Here is a 19,359-nt window from a genome sequence, read left to right on the forward strand (position 1 = left end):
CTTTTGTGACACTTGTTTCTATGATATTTCTACAGATTTGTCCCGTAATAACCACTATGTATATTGATAATAATATTCCAACATAGTAAAATTACAACACTTATGTACTTGAAATTTATTTAGTCTTGAGACAATTCTCAGGTCAATGTTCATGAAAATTAGAAAACCTGTTTCTTAATTTAAATATGCTTAAAGATCAAAATTCATTTACAGGTATATGAATTTGCAAACAGATGAGCATACTAATATTACTGCTCGATACTTTTATTTTCGAAATACCACTCCTTCAAATTTCAACTTCGTATTTGAAATTTCATATACGGTATATACATAAAAACTTCCTACATTTTTATATTAATTTTAATACAGATTTTTTTAATACAGATCCCCCTCGGAGATCCCCGGAACACGTTTAGCGCGTAGCTCACTTTGAGAGCCCCGAAGAGGTAGGCGCGGACTGTGGAGTGGATGAGCGCGACGTGTGCAGTCGGAAAAAAGAGCAAATTAAACTAGAGGATCTTGGACGATATTTATTGAGATCCGCGATGCGGAAAGTATTTCTTACGTATTAATTGCGATCGACAGTGAGGCGTTATTGCAAAAAATTACATTGAAGCTGAAAAGCGAATTCGCACGGTAGAATTTGATATGATTCACTCGACATTGTATCGGCTGTAATTATGGTGCAATTACATTGCGTATAATAACGATGTTCCGACTTCTTGCCGCGCGAGCATCGCCAAGATTACATCGATGTACAATCAACGTATTCGTATACATCTGGTCATCTATTTTTCATATCTTCTTGCTATCCCAAGCAATCGCTTCGCAGTCGAGTATAAAATTCTTCACCAGATTGCTACAAATATTCTCAAATCGTTTAATATAGACAAAGCCATCCCCCTCCCTCCTCTCTCTCTCTCTCTCTCTCTCTCTCTCTCTCTCTCTCTCTCTCTCTCTCTCTCTCTCTCTTAATCGCTGTTTTGAAATTATTTGATGTAACTCTGTAATAATAATTAAGTTCAATTGCTTCATATGGATAGTATTTTAATATTCATTATTCGTACTGAAAATTTACTGAGAATTACTACGTACTGAGAATTAATTAGAGATAGGATTCTTATCATATATAATACCTGCGCAACGCGATACCGAAACTGTCGTTAAGTAGTTATATACAGAATCCCGTCTCTGAACTCCCGAAGTCAACGTCGATTTGACATTGCGTCGATTGTAAAACCCCACTTGTACTGCTAAACTGACCCTCTTTTAATTCATAAAAAAATTAAATTTAAAATTAAAAAAAGTGTGCAAATTACAAACTTGCACATTGCTTTCTCATTATTACAGATCGCTACCATTGCTCCTATTTTATTTCGCTTATAAAGCTTTATCTATGAAAAAACCAAACTAATAAATACTAATAATTATGCACCAAATAAAATACAAGCTTCCTTATAAGAGGAGTTTTGTGAGCTAAATAAAATAGGAGCAATAATAGCGATCTGTAATGATGAGGAAGCAATGTGCAAGTTTGTAATTTGCACATTTTTTTTTAATTTTAAATTTAATTTTTTTATGATTTTTTTTATGAATAGGGTAAGTCATCACATTTGCATGATTTTGCTTAAAAATAAATAACGTTTTTGTGTATAAATATATACAAGTCTAATATATCTATTTTTTACACCTAAAAGATCTAACTACATTATAAAGTAGTATACGATATTACAAAATATTGCAAACATTTTTTTTTAAATCAGTATTTAAAAAATGTGACAACCCGCCCCAGTCTCCCTTAGTTAGTTGAATGTTGAATTTATATATTTTTTCTTTATTATTATTGTCATACGTGTACTTTACTGAACGTTTAAAATTAAACGAAACATTTAAAATTAAAAAATCTTTTTAATAGATTTTCTTTTAAATCACTGTCAAAAAATTACACCAATAGGGTAATTCGAACTAACTACAATGGCGTAATTAGAACTTCAATTACCTCGGGTACACAAATTTTAAACGTATGACTGCGTAGCCTGTAAAAAGGCAAACAATTTCATTTGCAACTTTGGATTCGTAAAAATTAATTATAAAATGATAAAAAGACTTGAATTTAACATTTGACTGTAAATTTGATAACATTTAAAATAACATTTTAATTTATAAATTTATGAATTATAAAGTGTTTTATCAAAGTTTACATAAATCGTTCTTATAATAATTAATTGCTCTTATAATTAAATGGATAATCACGTTAACGTTGAATATACAGAATAAAACGCAGATATTTTATCCGTTATATAACAGACATATACCATTCAATGTAAATGAATAAGTAAGAAAAAATAGATTACTTGTACTACACGTTTTTATGTCTTCAGCAGAAAATCAACATCCATTTTTGTATTAAAAACGTGGAAGAATTTATGTATAACGTATGCATAACGCGAGAGAATGGTACACGATTGGAAGGAACACGATTTGCACACAATGGTTATTGTGATGATTACTTAATGCGAGTTATGCAAATTTGCGAACTTCATATCTTTCTTATCGGTTTCTATTGTTAAATAACTTTTATTACACTGAAAATTTTATCACCTAATAAATAAAAACATTTGTTAAATTACAATTTTAATAAAATATAGCGACATGAAGCAATATGTGATTTTTATACGCCGCTTTTCTTTTACGCAGTTTTTTTACACGGTAAATAATTCCTCCGTTTACGCGGTGCTTTTTATATGCGGGCAGAAAATGTATCTTTCTATCGTATTTATTAAACTTATTATATGTATATCAGTAAGCTAAACGTTCTTACTCCGCTTACTCGATCGTACTTATTACGATAATCTGACTTCTTTTGAAATTTGTTTTACATGAACCAGTTGTTTAAATAAATAATGTAGAGAAAATATTTATGTGTGTGTGACATTTATTTAATATCTATTTTGCATTAATTATTTAAAATAATGATTTGTAAAAAAGTTAGTTAATAGTTATTTAACATATCACTTGAATGTTTATTAATTTGTGGAGAGCACAAAGCTTATTCACACGCGAGTCTCCGCCGCGTAAAAAAAAAGCCACGTGGAACGAATATTTCGTGTAAATCGAGTAAGTGTATATAGAATTTGCGTATCTATGTTCAGAATGTATTAATTAGAATAATGTTTAGATAAATATCGCTAAATTGACCGATGCGGCGGAAAAGAAGAAGGTCATCGCACATAAAAAAATCAGCGTATTATTAGTCGTACTTGATTATTCGACGTAATACTTTTTTATATTAGGAAAATTCCTGTGTTTACGCCGTACAGCTTTAGAGTAACTCCGATATGTATATGCCGCACCTAAGGAAAACTTTTACCAGTACTACGTTTACGCGAGCGTTACTTCTGTAGTAACTTACGATATATCACTCGTTTACGCGGAGTAAATTATCGTAAGTTACTACAAAATTCCGTTTACGCGAAGAAATTATCGTAAGTTACTACAGTAGTAACGCTCGCGTAAACGTAGTACAGGTAGCACATATTAGTTTCATATATCTTTTTTGAACGTACATATAGTTTTATAACCGTAAAGAAATATTAAGAAACGTTTGAACAAAAAAACTCTAAAAAACATGAAAAAAATTTTTTTTTAAATTAAAAAAGCTGTAAAAAAAGTATGAAATAATACTTTTAAGAATTCCTTTCAATTTTTTGAAGTCGGCGCCAAATTATTTGTGATTTTGTTTTCAAATGTCAGCTCGATTAAGAAATGCGATGCAAAAATATTCATAGACATTTCGTCATGCTATATATCTATTTAATTTATCGTTAATACATGTAACCGCATTTGTGTCTCTTCATTATTACTTACATCATGAATTATACTTAAGTATCATCATTACCAAATATCTCTCAGAATAAAGCGCTAATTAGTAGATAAAGCAATATATGCGTAACATATTTATACATACATATAATTCTGCAATTCCCATAGTTGTGTAAAAAGAAGAAGATACTTTTTTTAGAAGATTAAGACCCGTATTTATACTCGTGTTTCAGTTGAAAAACTCACCAAAAGTGAGTTTTGAGTCGTGATATGTTTCAATAGAATAATAGATGAATCTTGAAAATCAATTTGATATTTGATACATCATTTTTGTAATCGTAGTTCAAGTAAAAGAAACTTAACTGTGTGTGTGTGTGTGTGTGTGTGTGTGTGTGTGTGTGTGTGTGTGTGTGTGTGTGTGGGTTGTTTTGAGATAATGAAACAACCGTATCACTCTCACGAGAAAAAGACTCAGTATTTCGGCAAATATATATCGTGACGCATCTGCGGTATGGTTCGCCCGATCAATGAATTACTTAGCAACCGCACTTCGGGAACATTTCGCTTTCATTAAACACAATAGAGCCGCCGTTTACACCCGAGTCAAAGACTTGGAAACGACTAGTAACGCGGGACAACATTCCCAACAGTTCCGTAAACTCTTGCGCCACTTAATAACTGATGTATCTTTTAATGTTTTCATCGGAATCTGCATTACGCATATGTTTCGCACTACATTTTGGTCCATTTTGGGATTTGATTGTAGTTTGATCAATAAAGGTCAAACCGGTTGAGAGACGTTAACTGGTGGAACGCGCTTGCTTTTCAGACGATGCGGTAGTGGACAGCTTCGCAGCGGCGGAGTCCTTTTACGGGCATCAAAGGTTGAATTTGGAGAAGAGAGATATTTCGCGTGGAGCGGAGGGGAAGAAGGGAATCTAGATGCTAGGCCGGGTCAAAACGAAATAGAAGAGAGAAAGAGCGAGAGAAAGAAACAGGAAGAGCAGGCGAGGGCGAGATAGGGGAGGAAAGAGAACGAGAGAGTGAGAGAGAGAGAGATGGGTAATAAAATTCCAGCTCTGAACTGCGATAGGATCATGTGTGGGACAATTAGACAGCAGAACGTTGATTAGAGGGGAATTTTATAACTCCTCCTTAAGGATGTATAGTCCTTGTTAAAAGTTAAACTTTCAATAAAAGAAGACTTTGCAAGTATGTCAAACAACTCAAAATTTTTTATATGTTAGAATAAGGGATTACCGTTAACAGTTTGAGTATGATTTTTTGTTATTTAAATAATTAGTATTATTTAAACAATTAAAAAAATTGTTTTGTTATAAAAACTTTTGAAACTTAAAATACAATATCAATGATGTATGTTTTACACATAAAAAAAGTTTAAAAAATATCTTAATGGTTTATTTATATTTTATTTATATTTACAGCAAAAATGTCGATTCTCTATAAGGGATAATGTTAATTTTATCAACTTTAAACTTAAATAACTCTTCAATTACTTCAAAATTTTACAGAGTATTTTTAATTTAATTTAGAAACAATTTACAGCACTTTCTGAATATATTTGAAATACCTCCAATAATACATCCTTAATTACAATAACTTTTAAACCAGTAAGAGAATTGTGCTGAAATTTTACACAGATACTTAGACGTAATAATAGAACAATCTATGAAATTTTTAGATTTTTGCTAATGCTTTAAGATGTCACCCATACATCCTTAACGACAGTTCCGGTATCGTTGCGCAGCCTTTTTACCATACATAATATGCGCAACAATACCGGCACTGTCATTAAAAAGCTATACCTAGTGTTGTCGGACTCGGTGGTATGCGGTAGCGAGTGGAACTACCGCATGCCAGCGATCCTGTTTTTACAAACAATGCGGCCGCGGCCAAGGTCAACGTGCCGAGCAAGCGAGAGAGAGAATATTATTCTCTCTTTCTCGCTCTGATTCAGCTGATACGATCTTGTTGATTCAAATATAAATTTATTTAATCTATGTACTTTGTGTATATTGCTACAAATCAGTTATTTGTCAGATATTGCACTTAAATATTGTTAATTCATGTACAATTGTTTTTTAGAGAAAATAGAAATGTGTGTATATTAATTATATAAATGCTCGATGCAATCGACACACATATCGGCTAAAGCCGTAATAGTATACGCGTAATTAAATTGATAATTACTTCAATAACCACAATACTAAATAACCGTCTTTTAGAAACGAACTGTAAACGACTTATTGTGATTGACCACATTCCAGACGCTCAATGATTAAGTATATCGAAAGCGACGCCCAGCCCGGCCGGCCCAGCCTAGCCGGAGGAGCGTCTCTTTCACAATTCGACCATTGAAGCTGATATTTTTAAATTTGACGGTAAATGTAACAGGAAACTTTATATCAGAATTATAACTCAAAATCCGATAGGTACCTAGAGAAAGTAGAGTTAGAAAGTAAGTGGGGGAGAGACTAAGAGAGCATGGAGTATGCTGCCCCGTGGAGCCCCCCATTAAAGGGGAATCTCATCCCGTGGAGCTAGTTAGAACTGGTTTTCTATTTCTACCTGCCTGAATTTCTTTCTGGAAGATCTTCTACGATCAGATAGCTGGTCAGGTTTTAGATTTTAGACCTGTAAAAGATGGAATTAGAAACATATATGGAAGAAAGAGAGAGAACATCGAGGAAAAACGGAAGAAAATCTTCTTCGGAGGACTTCTAAAATCAATAAGAAAACAATGCTCAGGAATTTTTGCCTAAATATTATTCTTAGAATGTGTATCCAGAATTCTTTCTTAACTTTTTATTTATTTACCCTGTAAGCGCATGATATTATTTAATATTAAGTAGTAGGTATTCTATATAAGCATAATCTTAGAACATCAAATACAATATTCTAGTAATATTATATAACATTAAATAATATTTCCAAAGGATATTGAGTGAAGTGGCCATATAGCATCAACAGAATAATCCTATGATATTATTTAAAAAAGTGTGCAAATTAGAAACTTGCACATTGCGGAGCTCCGAGGGGTTAGAGCAACAGCCCGGGAAAAAAAGATTATATATAATTATATATAATTATATATAAATATATATGATTATATATGGACATATATAATTCCAAATATAACTAGATATGAACAATAGATCATATATGCACATCATATATATACAATGCATTTGGATAACAATAGCAAGAGATTTAGAAAATGTTATTACATCGATATCTTTACTCACATTAGTTACTTGCAACAGATATAAGATAAGAGAGAAATTATGTAATCGGCCGCCTGTTTCTCCTAAGCAAGAACACGATGTGGAAGTTAGAATTTCAGACGTATCAAGTGCCTCAAGAATCGACGTTCAGACATCAATTGGCGAATCAACATTGTACGAATCAGAAGGAGGGCTTTACAATGATAAGGATAACGTGTTGAGATTTAAAGTAACAATGCGAAAAGAAGATTTTACATCGATGATCATGACCAAAACATACAGGCGAAACGAAAAAGGCCGACCTCCTTCTACACGACAATACACAATATTGCAACCCGGAACATGGCAACAGGTATTTAGTGAACAAATTTGGGAATGTGCAAAATTATCTGGCGGGTTCCATTTTAAACGAAATAAATTAGAACGCAATGGAGAATCAGGATACGCATATGGCACGTGCAAATGTGGATTGATAATAAAATGCGTTATAGATAATAAAGAAGAAATGATTACTAAAATAAAATGCAAATTTATTAAGGGAGAAGAAAATCGTTGCGGGAAACGTTATTTGAGAAATCCTGTTAGAGAAGCTGTTGTGGAAAAATTAAAAGGGACCACTGTTATGAAATATAAAACAGAAATGGCCGAAAAATTAATGCAAAGTGATGACAGTATTGAGCCTCATCCGTATTTATATATTTAATTCAAATGTCCCGCAAACCGCTAAATATGAAGTTAAGCAAAATAATTATTTCCATAAAGATCCTATAAGGGCACTAGGAATTATGAAATTGGGGCCATTAAAAAATGTTATCCATAATATTGGATTAAATCCATTCTTTGTTCATTACTGGTTATATATATTATATGTATCACATATCGTATATTTATATTGTGGCGATTACATCGGCACATTCAGATGGCAAAGAATGAAACATAGGCTCTTACGTCTATCGTAGTCATAGACTTCGTCACCGCCGGGTGAACGACCCAAACGCTCAGGCAGAGAAAAACACCGAGACGATAAACATAGTAGACAGCTAATAATCACAATGCATTAAAAAATACTCTATTTCTTTTAATTTGTACACTTTTTTAAATTTCAAATTTAACTTTTTATGAATTCATATAGAGAGTTAACTTAGTAGCACAAGTGGGGTTTCACAATCGACGTAATTAATTACATATTTCTGACTTTTAATACTCTGTACATTTATTTAATATTGTTTCCACATATGAAAGTAGAGGTGCCAGATTCCCAGTATGTGCCGAGTAAGGTCATTCTATAGGGGGTTTTAGTCGTTAAGAATCCGACATATCTCCTGGTCCTTTCTTAAAGACCGGGGGGACCTCCGAGTTCACCAGAATTTACTATCGTCACGATAGCAAAATCACTGAATGACGGCACCTGCATACTAATGAAGATAAGACACTACTCGTTGCAGAAACAGATTTATCTCTTTATGCAACACGCATTAAAGTATGGCGCGTCCGACTTTTTTATCATGAAAGATTTATCAGTGATTTTGCCAAAAGCTCAATAATGCCAGGAAGTATTTAATTTTGTATTAAAAAAATCGTTTAGTTTTACTTTAACCGAATAATAAAGTAGTTTATCTTGGCCATACTTTATTTTGCCTTTTACCGAAAAAAATAAATCGTTCTCCTTCTCTTTTGTTGCGCAAGCGTTACGCAAACGTCCTTGCCGTTAAAAGAGAGACGACGCGTGCTCTTACGGCAGGGGCCGGTCTATATAAAGTCTATGGGCAGAGCATCTCTGCTTATTTTCTGCGGCTCTCAGACGTAAATTATTCTCCAGAGCGAACGAAGCATCTCGTGATATTACGATGGCAAATACAAGTGACCACGACGACAGTGTAGAATGTTACGCTTTGCGTGAAAAACTGACCAGCGCGGATAAGTTATTTGCAGCGACATATTTGAACAAGACTGACGAGGCTAGAGCGAACGCCCTCGCGGAAATTAAACGCTGGATCAAGGAGAAGAACGACTTACATGCACGTAACGGTAAAACGGACAACGATCCCACATGAAATATTGCGTTGAAATACAATTATATTTTATTAATTCCGAAGATAAAAAGAAGTCACCTTCAATCCGCGGAAATATGACGTGACATCTGATATATATTTACTTTAAAAAAAAAAAAAAAAAAAAAAAATGATGTAACATGTGGCGTTTTTGTTAGCAAAAAGAGAATTGAGAGTAAACGTGTCAATAAATAATAGTAAATAGTTACTGAATAGAAATTTTTTATAATAAAGTTCGTTCTCGCAATTATTGTATTTTGCTATTTTTATCAAGACGTTTTTCACTTATATAGCGATCGTTTTTATATCTTCAATTAGTCAAAGGAGCAAGAAAGAATATCTGCATTTAAAACACAGAAATGTGCATAATGTATATAATATGTATTTTGGTACGCAAGCAAAATATAATTAGATTCAATTTTATGTTTCGAGGAAAATAAATTATTTTTCTCTTTCTTTCATTGCACAGAGAGACACTTGAGAGCATAATGCACGAGAGCGGATGTATGAAATTAAACTTTTAATTAAAATTCGTTGCATTCCGAAATTAGAAAAATAAGAAAAGAAATTTGTATTATTCGTTTTGCAACTAGAACTCATTTTTGTTTACGTCATTTTAACTCTTTAATTAGAAATTAGACATACATTTTAACTTATTAATCTTATATGCTTAATTTATAAGTATAACAATATAATTATAATTTTTGAATATAAGTTTATCTTACGGGCTAATTAAGAACCAAGAGCGGTAAATGATGCGCGGAAGTTTTATTTTTTTTCTATTTTACATATCTTCCAACCTTGACTGTGGGCCTTGACTAAATTTGTCGGCGGGTAAAAATTGAAAGATATGTAAAATAAAGAAAAAAATAAAACTTTCATGGATCATTTACCGCGCTTGGTTCTTAGTTAGCCCGTTTTCTATATTCGTCTATTCATATTTTTTAAAAGATCTAATATAGGTGTTGCAATCGGATTAAGAAATTAAAATTCTTTACAGTAATTTAGATAGTTAAATCGTATCGTTTTAATTACGAGGAGGAAGGGGCCATTGTTCCAACAATAAAGTGTGTTTCAAGTTCGAAAGTGATCAGCGCGCAGTTTAATAAGTTGAAATATACATATACATATATACATGCACGGAAATTTATATTCAGCTATCAAAGATCTCTCTAAGCTCGGACCGAAAATGGCATTTATTCTAATTTGATTGTATTTGATTGTTCCGTGTTATTTGTCGTGTTACATAACACATTACATTAAACATTGTTGCATTTGTCTTATCTTACACGTGACAGTGCATCTACGTAATTTGTAGATACGGGTCTTTCTTCGGTGGACGAGGCTTCGCGTTCATCAACTTTTACCAACATCGCGATGGCGAGCACTTGCAACGATGACGCTGTGCCTCATGTTCCACAAGAGCTGACTGAAGATGATAAAAAATATGCAGCAGCAAGCTTGAACGAGACCGACGAAACGAGAGAGAACGCTGTCGCGGAGATCAAACGCTGGATCGAGAACGAACTGCGCATACGAATCGGTAAAAATGACATCAGCGATCCTACGGGCGCGGGGCCTGTTGAAATTCAATTACGGCTCGTTACTTCGGCAGTACAACTTATTTACACGTCAAATATTTAGCTCTTCGAATTCATTCTTGATCGTGTAAAAGAAAAGAAAAACAAAAAATAATGTAACAAATTGTGTCTGACAATGAAGAGAAAAAGTTTCGGCAAATAATAATAAATGATGAAAAATAGTAACTCGATAAAAGATCTACATGACAAAGTTCGTTATCGCACTATTGCATTTTGCCATTTTGTAAGCCAAAATGTTTTTCAAAACTTTATTTAAATCTTCTATTAATTAAAAATCCCCATCTCATCTCTTGGCACGCATTTATAAAATTTAATTTATAATACCTGATTTAGCACTGTTTCAATTATAGCCTTTTAGTTAAAGGGATTCTTTAATGTGTACACAGATGACTTTCTCATTCTGCGATTTTTGAGAGTGTGTAAGTTTAATCTTGAGAAAACTAAGATCAGGATACGAAATTATTATAAGCAACGATCCAATTTACCAGAATGGTACTTGAATAAAGATCCGTTTCGACCAGAACTGCAGGAACTGCTTGATTTGGGGTAACAAACAGTATTTCGGATAATTAATCTAATTTTGTTTTTCATTATTTTTTAATCTTCTTTATCTATTTCGGATACATAACAGAACCCTTCACTAATTGCAGCTTCAATTTTAAAAATAACATCTTGCATAAAATTAATGATAAATTATTGGTAATTTTCTTTTTTTGTTTCTATTATATTCTAACAATAAGAAAAATATTTTATTGAAAATTTTCGAAAATACTAAATGCATTATTAAAATTAAAATAAATTTCGATTTTTTCGAAGATTTCTGAAATATTTTGTTCATTTTTAGAATATGTTTGCCCCTGCGGAAGCCAGATAGTCAAGGAAGGTTGATATTTATTATGCGCATCACTTTGCATGATCCGAGAAGACACCAAGTGCCGGATATATTTAAGGTAAAATATTGGAATATTATAATGTTCGAACAATTTATGGGCAATTGTCGTCGCGATGAAGTATTTCCAATTATCAATCATTAATTATTTATTTCTTCATGGGCGATCTTTTTAGATTTGTATGATAGCGATAGAAGTAGCAATGAAATATTATCCCGCAGCATCAATGTACGGTTGCATATTATTAATAGACGTGACCAGTCCAACCATACAACAAATTTTTCAAGCCCGACCTTATGTATTAATGAATATAGTCCACATGTGGCAAAGCTGCTACCCTATGAGATACCACAAAATTAAACTATTCAATGCCCCGGCATTTTTGGATGTTACTGTGAGGATTCTCAAATCTTTTATGACCGAAAAGATAAAAAACAGATTTCACGTTTGTTCACATACGCTTGAGTGTTTCGAGGATATCCCCGCTGAGATTTTGCCCGTCGAATATGGCGGCACTGGTGATACAATGCAGAAATTAATAGGTAATTGTAATAAATTAAAGGAAATAAATGTGGCGCGCTTAGTGGACGATAAAAAATGTTGTTAAGCAAACATAAGAGTTCATTGTAATCTAAAATATATATGAAAGCATAAATCTAGATTCATATAAACTAACGTATATGTAATATAAATATTTATTATTGCAGAATATTGGAAGAAACTGATTGAAGAGAATTGCGACTGGCTTAGGCACGATGATGAGAATGATAAAATTGAATGATAAAATCGAATATTATTTTGGAGCAATAGCTTTAGTATCGACATTAAATGTTCGTTCTTTATAGTGTACGATTAGATGCATTTTTTTTATTCCATCGAGTTATGACACACATTATAATTGCTGATGCTGATTAATCACGATAATGACATTAAAGGTCATACAAATTACAAAGAGCATGCTGCCATGTGACGCATAACTTATGATAAATATGAGCTGCATGCGCGCATAAATATTATACGCTTTGATAATTTGCAAATATATAAGCTGGACTTACTATCGTCGCGATAGCGAAGGTTCACCTCTTTATGCATTATAGCATTACAGCCCCAGATAGCAAAATGCTAGCAGTATGCTAGCAGTATGCCAGCAAAATCAATCACGAATTTGCAGCAGATTCCGCTCCGCTGCGTCCTCATTCAGCTTTGTTTTTGCCAGCACAATATGCCAGTACAACGTGATGGTAGAAATGCAGCAGAAACAAAGCACGGTATGCCGTCACAATATGACATAAATTATAAATGTGTAGAAATAATAATATTCAAATAATATATTAAAACTATAATTAAAAATTTAACCAAATTTATATAAATTTATAATATGCTTTCTTAGAAAGGTATTAATTATAACAATCCATCCGAGCATACATATATTTAAGACGAAAAGAGAGTATGCGGGGAAAGCATACTATAAGCATTTGATTAAAAAAACCACGGTACCAAGAAAAAGGAATTTGTTTATAATACACTAAATATTTCTTTTTATTTAAATTATTTAACCTCCTTTATATATCACTATTTAATTTAAACAAAAACTCGCGTTTTTTTAGCAATTTACAAGTAATATTTTACAAGTAATAATTTATTGCTTAATTTGACCACTTCACAATTCAATTAATTCCTGGATCTATGTTATGTATAGATCGAGGTAACAATTATCTATTACTATACAGGATTCATCGTTATTTTTGCGCACTCTTGAAGAGTAGTATTCTATCTAATCATGTAATTGCATCACTTGATTTCCTTCGTCGCTCGCGTTAACCCGAGATTGTCCAGTAACGCCTGCGAGCTCGGATCCCTTCCCCTGAATTTTTTAAATACTTCAGCAGCAGGATAACTGCCGCCCAAGGACAAAAATGTGTTACGGAATCTCGCATCCAACTCCTTCTGCTGCAATATTTGTTGGATTTGACCTCTTGGAAAGCCGTGTATAAGTCGGCAGCAATCATCTCGAACCAAACTTTGCTGCAATTTAACAGTTCAATCAGTGCTTGTGCAATGTGAGCTACTAGTAACAATTGTAAATAACAAACCACTTTTTATTATTTTATTAATAGGAACATTTTGCAATTTGAGATAACAATTGTATATCTATTTTAAATTAAAATCAATTTCCGACAATTTTTCAATCTATATAAAATAGATGTATGTATCTTGCAATACCTGAAATACGCGGCCGCCCAATTACTGCTCCATATAGCTTCAAAGTTGCAAACATGAACGTCCCTTTTTTCGAGAGGCAATTTTTGGCCACAAGCGTTTCATCATAGGCACCCAACACATTCCACTGCAAATTTTTCAATAATTTTTCAATAATTAAATAAGAAGACTGATTTCATTTCAAAATATCGAGTCGTTGAATAATTGTATTGAAAGAATAGCAAATATTTTGTTTACTTTGTAAGTAATAATGTAATAAGATGTAAATATTTAATGAATGTAATTACGTTTCTCTTAAATAATTTGGCAAGAAATTCAGAATTTAGAATGTGTATTAGAATTTAACGGAGGTTTGTAGATCGATGCTCACCTGGAATGCAGCTCCAGATCTAAATGTGACAAGTAAAGTTCTTTGCAAAGTTTATAACCGGCCAAGTGCGACCTCATTCTTTTAATGCTCTCGATAGCTTCCGCAGGTAATGGCTGCTTTGTTTCGTAATGTTCGGAAATTTTTTGCAACATGAATGTTTCGTACAACCTACACCGAATATATTAACTCATTAATTAATTACAATATTAACGGTAATATAAGACCCAAGGAGCGCCAATGCGCGTATAACGTGCTTTTAATGCGCCTACAATTGCATTGGCTTCAAAACCACATTAATTGTGTGTTCAAAACAAGGTTCAAAATGCGCACATTTAAATGCGTAATTAATGTAAATTGAGCATTTAATTTATAAATGACAGGTTTTATAAAATATTTAAATGAGTAGTTTCTGACTCATTATGGGACATTTTATTTAAGTTTTAAATTTTAAATAAATTAAATTTTAAATAAATGACATTTATCATGTCAAAAATAAAGATATTCTCTAAATAAGAATGCTTTTTTCTTCTGTGATAGCTGTACTGGAATGTGCTCACAGCAATGCTTAAAAGCTGGGCACGAAGAAAAATTCCTATATAGTACAGAGTTCACTAGCTGTTCGATTGGGCTCCTTGATCAATGAGCGTAGGTGCACTTTTTGGTATGCGCTTCCATAATATGCATTAAATGCGCATATAATGCGGGACAAATATCCGCATTTAATGCAAAGTTTAATGTACATTCAAAGCGCATTATACGCGCATTGGCGCTCCTTGGGGAGTATTAAAATAGAAAGAAAATAATTAAATGAAGAAAATAAATAAAGGAATAACTTTATTTCATACCAGTTCTCCATGAAGAAATCGCAAATGAATACCGCGTCCCATTCCACAAACGACAATCCGGCAGAATACTCCCGTAGACCGTAGACCGTAGTTATAGTCCGGGAGCCAGCGACCGTTTAGAGTTAGTCATTTCACAAAAGCTGAAAATTTTTCCTAAGCTCTATTTGGTATCACTAGTAAGTGAATGGACCTCCAGCTTGCGCAGTTCCGGGGGGTGTAACTGCGGCAGCTTCCCACACACGTAAAATAATAATAAAAAAAAACTAATACCGCAAAAGCTGAAACTTTGTTAACATGTTGATTATGTTATAAAGAAATGAAAAAACGTATCCAGCTGAATGTAGAGTGGGGGATTATGCCCCAGCTTTTCACGTAAAGAAGTGAAAAATATGCGCTGAGTAAACTGATACCGCAAAAGCTGAAATTTTGTAAACTAATAGTTAAGTTAATAACTTAAACGAAAAAAACATCCAGCTTTATATTTAGTGGGGGAAAAGTGCCCAGTTGATGCAGTGAATGACGCTGTGCATCGGTATGCGCTCGGGCGCGTTGTATCTTTGACTGCATCAGCTGGACACTTTTCCCTCACTAAATATAAAGCTGGATATTTTTTTCGTTTAACTTGTTCAGTTAACTATTGTATTACCAAATTTCAGCTCTTGCGGTATCAGATATTTATACTTTTCTCATTAAACACAGAGCGTCCATGCAGACGTTATTATACTATCTCACAAGTTCTTGAATTTAAAGAGTTTTAGTAAATATTTACACTAGCAAATTTGGCGTCTCTATGCTCCGAATTTGCCAGAGTGACGCCAAGCTATCTAGTGCGACCGTTGAACTTGTACCAATCGGAGCTGCGACAATGTCTAACGTACATCCGTTTTGCGTATTTTGCTCCAAAAAAAGCGGAAAATTAAATCTTTTTGATGCGGACAAGTTAAAGAAGTGTATAGCCATATTAAAAATTCGGAAACACGCTGATTTGGCTTTCTCGAACGTTGTGTTGCCGGAAAAGCCGAACAGTTTTCAAGTTTATCACAGTCAGTGCCACAACCGTTTTACAGCATTACCGCCCAAACAGAGAGGATATGATCCGAAAAAGCAGGCATCCTCATCTTCAAGTACAGAGTAAGTGCTTCTATTATAAGATAAATAAGTGTAATTAAAATATTTTTCCTTAAAGATTATAAAATTAATTTTGATCTTACATTCTGTAAAAATTTTTGTTTACATTAATACATTAGTACATTATCTCTAGTACATTACTCTTTTCTATATTATGCATGCATGATTTATTATAAAATTATTTTTTATTCACGACAGTGCTGTGGAAGGCGAGCATGCCGCTGGAAACGAGGGTGTTATTGAAGGCGTGGATGGCGGTAGAGGTGAGGCTGCAGTTGAAGGAGAAGGTGAGGTTGATGCTGAAAACGAGAAAGCTGAACGCGAAAATGTCGACGCAGGCGACGATGTTGCTGGGGGCGAGGATGCCACTGATCCAGACGATGTGGCTGTAGTTGACAATGTTGACGTATCTGGCATTGTTCAAGAGGCATCACATAATCCTATTTGTTTATTTTGTGATAAAAATAGGAAAAAACGTCAAGGCCGGGAGCAACAATTACATCTATTAGAGAAGGAAAAAGCATTATCAACTATACAGCAAATTGCAATGGACTTGAACGATATACAGTTTGTTCAAAAATTGCATAACTTGGCGTTAGAAGACAAATTAATATTTTATCATACGATATGCCGAAAAAAATACGAAAATACAGCGGTATCGAAGAAAAGTAAAGAGAAGCCAAGGACAGAGTGGCATACAGCTCGTGATGTTCATTCTCAAGCATATGAAGAAGTATGTAAATTTGTGTCAGAAAATATCATCGCCAAAAATCAGTCGTTTTTCCTGTCGTATCTGAACACAATATTTATAGATTATTTGGAAGGACACAAGGCAAACACAGATGCATATACGACGAAGCCGTATCATCTAGAAAATCGTCTTCTAGCTACATTTTCAAAAAAAATAACCATCGTGTCGCACAATAATAAAAAACTTGTGAAACCTTACAAAGGCGTTGTCGTAGAACAACAATTTCATCGCATCGAAAAAAAGGAAGTTTTATTGCATGCAGCATTAATTTTAAGACAGGAAATACAGAATGTCAAACAAAACAAATTGCCAGATCAGCTCAACTCTGCAGATTTAATCAAAGGAGAGTGTGACATTCCAGAGAACTTAATTGATTTTTATTTAAATTTACTTAGTGGGCCAAATCATCGTCGTAAGCGCGGCGACAGTAGAAATAGATTAGCAAAATCTTTTTCCGAGGATATCATATATGCAGTGTCGAATGGACGAATAAAACCTTCGAAACATATATGCCTTGGTATGAGTCTAAAAAGTTTAACAAATAGCAAGAAGATTGTTAACATTATCAACCGATATGGCCACTGCTGTAGCTACACAAGTCTGGAGGGTATCGAGACTGAAACCACGTTTACTTCTAGCATGCGTCCTGATGTTTGTCCTGAAGGCATCATTCGTTCAAGAAATCTATGCACTGGTGTCGCATTTAATAATTTCGATCGATTCGTCGATGCGACAAAGATATCCGGTAAGGACACACTGCACGACACCGTGGGTATCATTTTTCAAAATATTGATAATTCTATTGAGCATGATAATGAGGACAACAGCGCTGAAATAAGTACAGCAGGCCCTTCCAAAAAATCTAATAAACGAAGGCGGACTTTCGACGCAATTACTCACGAGTTAGAACCGTACACTAAGACACCAAAACTTCACGAACGTTTACAGCCTGCAGATGTTTCATCAGATTTAACAACCCCGAGTTCAGAATGGTTACAAAAAATTAATTTCGCGTTCATGCTTTCCCACTACCTTGAAGTACCCAAAACACCGATGTGGGTTGGTTTTAATAGCTTGATCTACAAGGACACAGCTCCAACGCAAAAGCTTTGCTACTTAACCACAATTAACGCCTCACCGACGAGCAAATCAGTTGTTGTGGAAACTATGAAGCAGAGTCAACAGGTTGCTAGGGAATGCGGCGAAAAGTATATGCAAGTTACTTACGATCTCGCTATCGCTAAAATATATATCGATAGTTTTATCAAACTAAGCAACGCACCTGACGACGAGTTGCAGAGTACGTTTGATAATACAGAAGAATATGTTTGTCGTATGTATGGATTCAAAAAAATCAACAAAGTCAACGAAGCACGAGTTACAACATTTTTGAAGACATACAATATTGTACGAAACGATGACATATTCCGTTTACTGAAGAATAATATCGACGGATCAGCTCTGCCTCCCTGCAAAATTGAGCTGCACCAACATTTGCTGCGGACAACATATATAGCAAATATTTGGGCACACGCTCATCTTCAGGTTCCAACGGCATTACATCCGACTGATTTTGGCTGGGAAGAGAAGGAGGGAAAATATCTTTTCAAATGGTTCGAGGGTGAGCAGCTACCCTCTTCCCTTGGAGATATAACTATCGATGATGACCAAAACAGTAGAACAGGTTAAAATAATACTGATATATTTCTCTCATTTCATTATTTTTTTTAATTATTTCAATGTAAATTTTTGATTATTTTCTTTTTAATTTTATCTATATAATTTTAATTTTAAAATAAAATTGAATAATATTTATAACAATTTCGTATAGCATGTAAACTTTTTTTATAGTTAATAATCTGATTTGCGTTAAAATTTTGCTCTCGCGTGTTTTTATATAATTATCATCTATGTCTTTTAATATATTATTATTATATATGTTTACAGATGGTGAAGATATTTCACAGATCGACATCAATTGCAGCGATAACGAAAGCGATAATGAGTTCGATGACGATGAATCCGAAGAAGGCGAAATCTAAAAAATTTGTACATTATTATATTACTTTACGCGTATTAACACTATGTATGTTTATTTTTTATTTTTAGTATATTTTTTTAAATAAATACTAAAAAAATTTTTTAATAATTAATAGTAAACATTTTTTATTATCTTCCTTTAGAGCAGAAAAGTTATACGTATATATCATCCAATAACTGCATGGACGCGCTGTGTCTAATGAGAAAAGTATAGATATCTGATACCGCAAGAGCTGAAATTTGGTAATACAATAGTTAACTGAATAAGTTAAACAAAAAAAATATCCAGCTTTATATTTAGTGAGGGAAAAGTGTCCAGCTGATGCAGTCAAAGATGCAACGCGCCCGCACGCATATCGATGCGCAGCATCTTTCACTGCATCAGCTGGGCACTTT

The 19,359-nt window shown here is 33.6% G+C and overlaps 3 protein-coding genes across 3 annotated transcripts; 2 read left to right on the forward strand and 1 right to left on the reverse strand.

The window, feature by feature from the left end:
• The first annotated feature begins 8,748 nt into the window (after positions 1–8,748).
• LOC139821807 (retinol-binding protein pinta-like) lies at positions 8,749–12,664 on the forward strand. Its single transcript, XM_071793139.1, has 6 exons — positions 8,749–9,095; positions 10,437–10,661; positions 11,106–11,265; positions 11,564–11,669; positions 11,785–12,151; positions 12,317–12,664. Exons 1-6 carry the CDS (start codon positions 8,915–8,917, stop codon positions 12,388–12,390), a joined length of 1,113 nt encoding a protein of 370 aa, XP_071649240.1. The 5' UTR covers positions 8,749–8,914; the 3' UTR covers positions 12,391–12,664.
• A 566-nt stretch (positions 12,665–13,230) lies between these two features.
• On the reverse strand, positions 13,231–15,268 carry LOC139821808 (uncharacterized). The gene is made up of 4 exons (XM_071793140.1): positions 15,045–15,268; positions 14,200–14,367; positions 13,833–13,956; positions 13,231–13,634 (listed from the first exon to the last, which is right to left on the reverse strand). Exons 1-3 carry the CDS (start codon positions 15,053–15,055, stop codon positions 13,872–13,874), a joined length of 264 nt encoding a protein of 87 aa, XP_071649241.1. The 5' UTR covers positions 15,056–15,268; the 3' UTR covers positions 13,231–13,634; positions 13,833–13,871.
• Positions 15,269–15,909: 641 nt separating this feature from the next.
• LOC139821437 (uncharacterized) lies at positions 15,910–19,008 on the forward strand. Its single transcript, XM_071792437.1, has 3 exons — positions 15,910–16,175; positions 16,371–18,607; positions 18,871–19,008. Exons 1-3 carry the CDS (start codon positions 15,910–15,912, stop codon positions 18,963–18,965), a joined length of 2,598 nt encoding a protein of 865 aa, XP_071648538.1. The 3' UTR covers positions 18,966–19,008.
• The last annotated feature ends 351 nt before the right edge of the window (positions 19,009–19,359 follow it).

Source organism: Temnothorax longispinosus, chromosome 11 (assembly GCF_030848805.1).
Source record: "Temnothorax longispinosus isolate EJ_2023e chromosome 11, Tlon_JGU_v1, whole genome shotgun sequence".
NCBI lineage: Eukaryota > Metazoa > Arthropoda > Insecta > Hymenoptera > Formicidae > Temnothorax > Temnothorax longispinosus.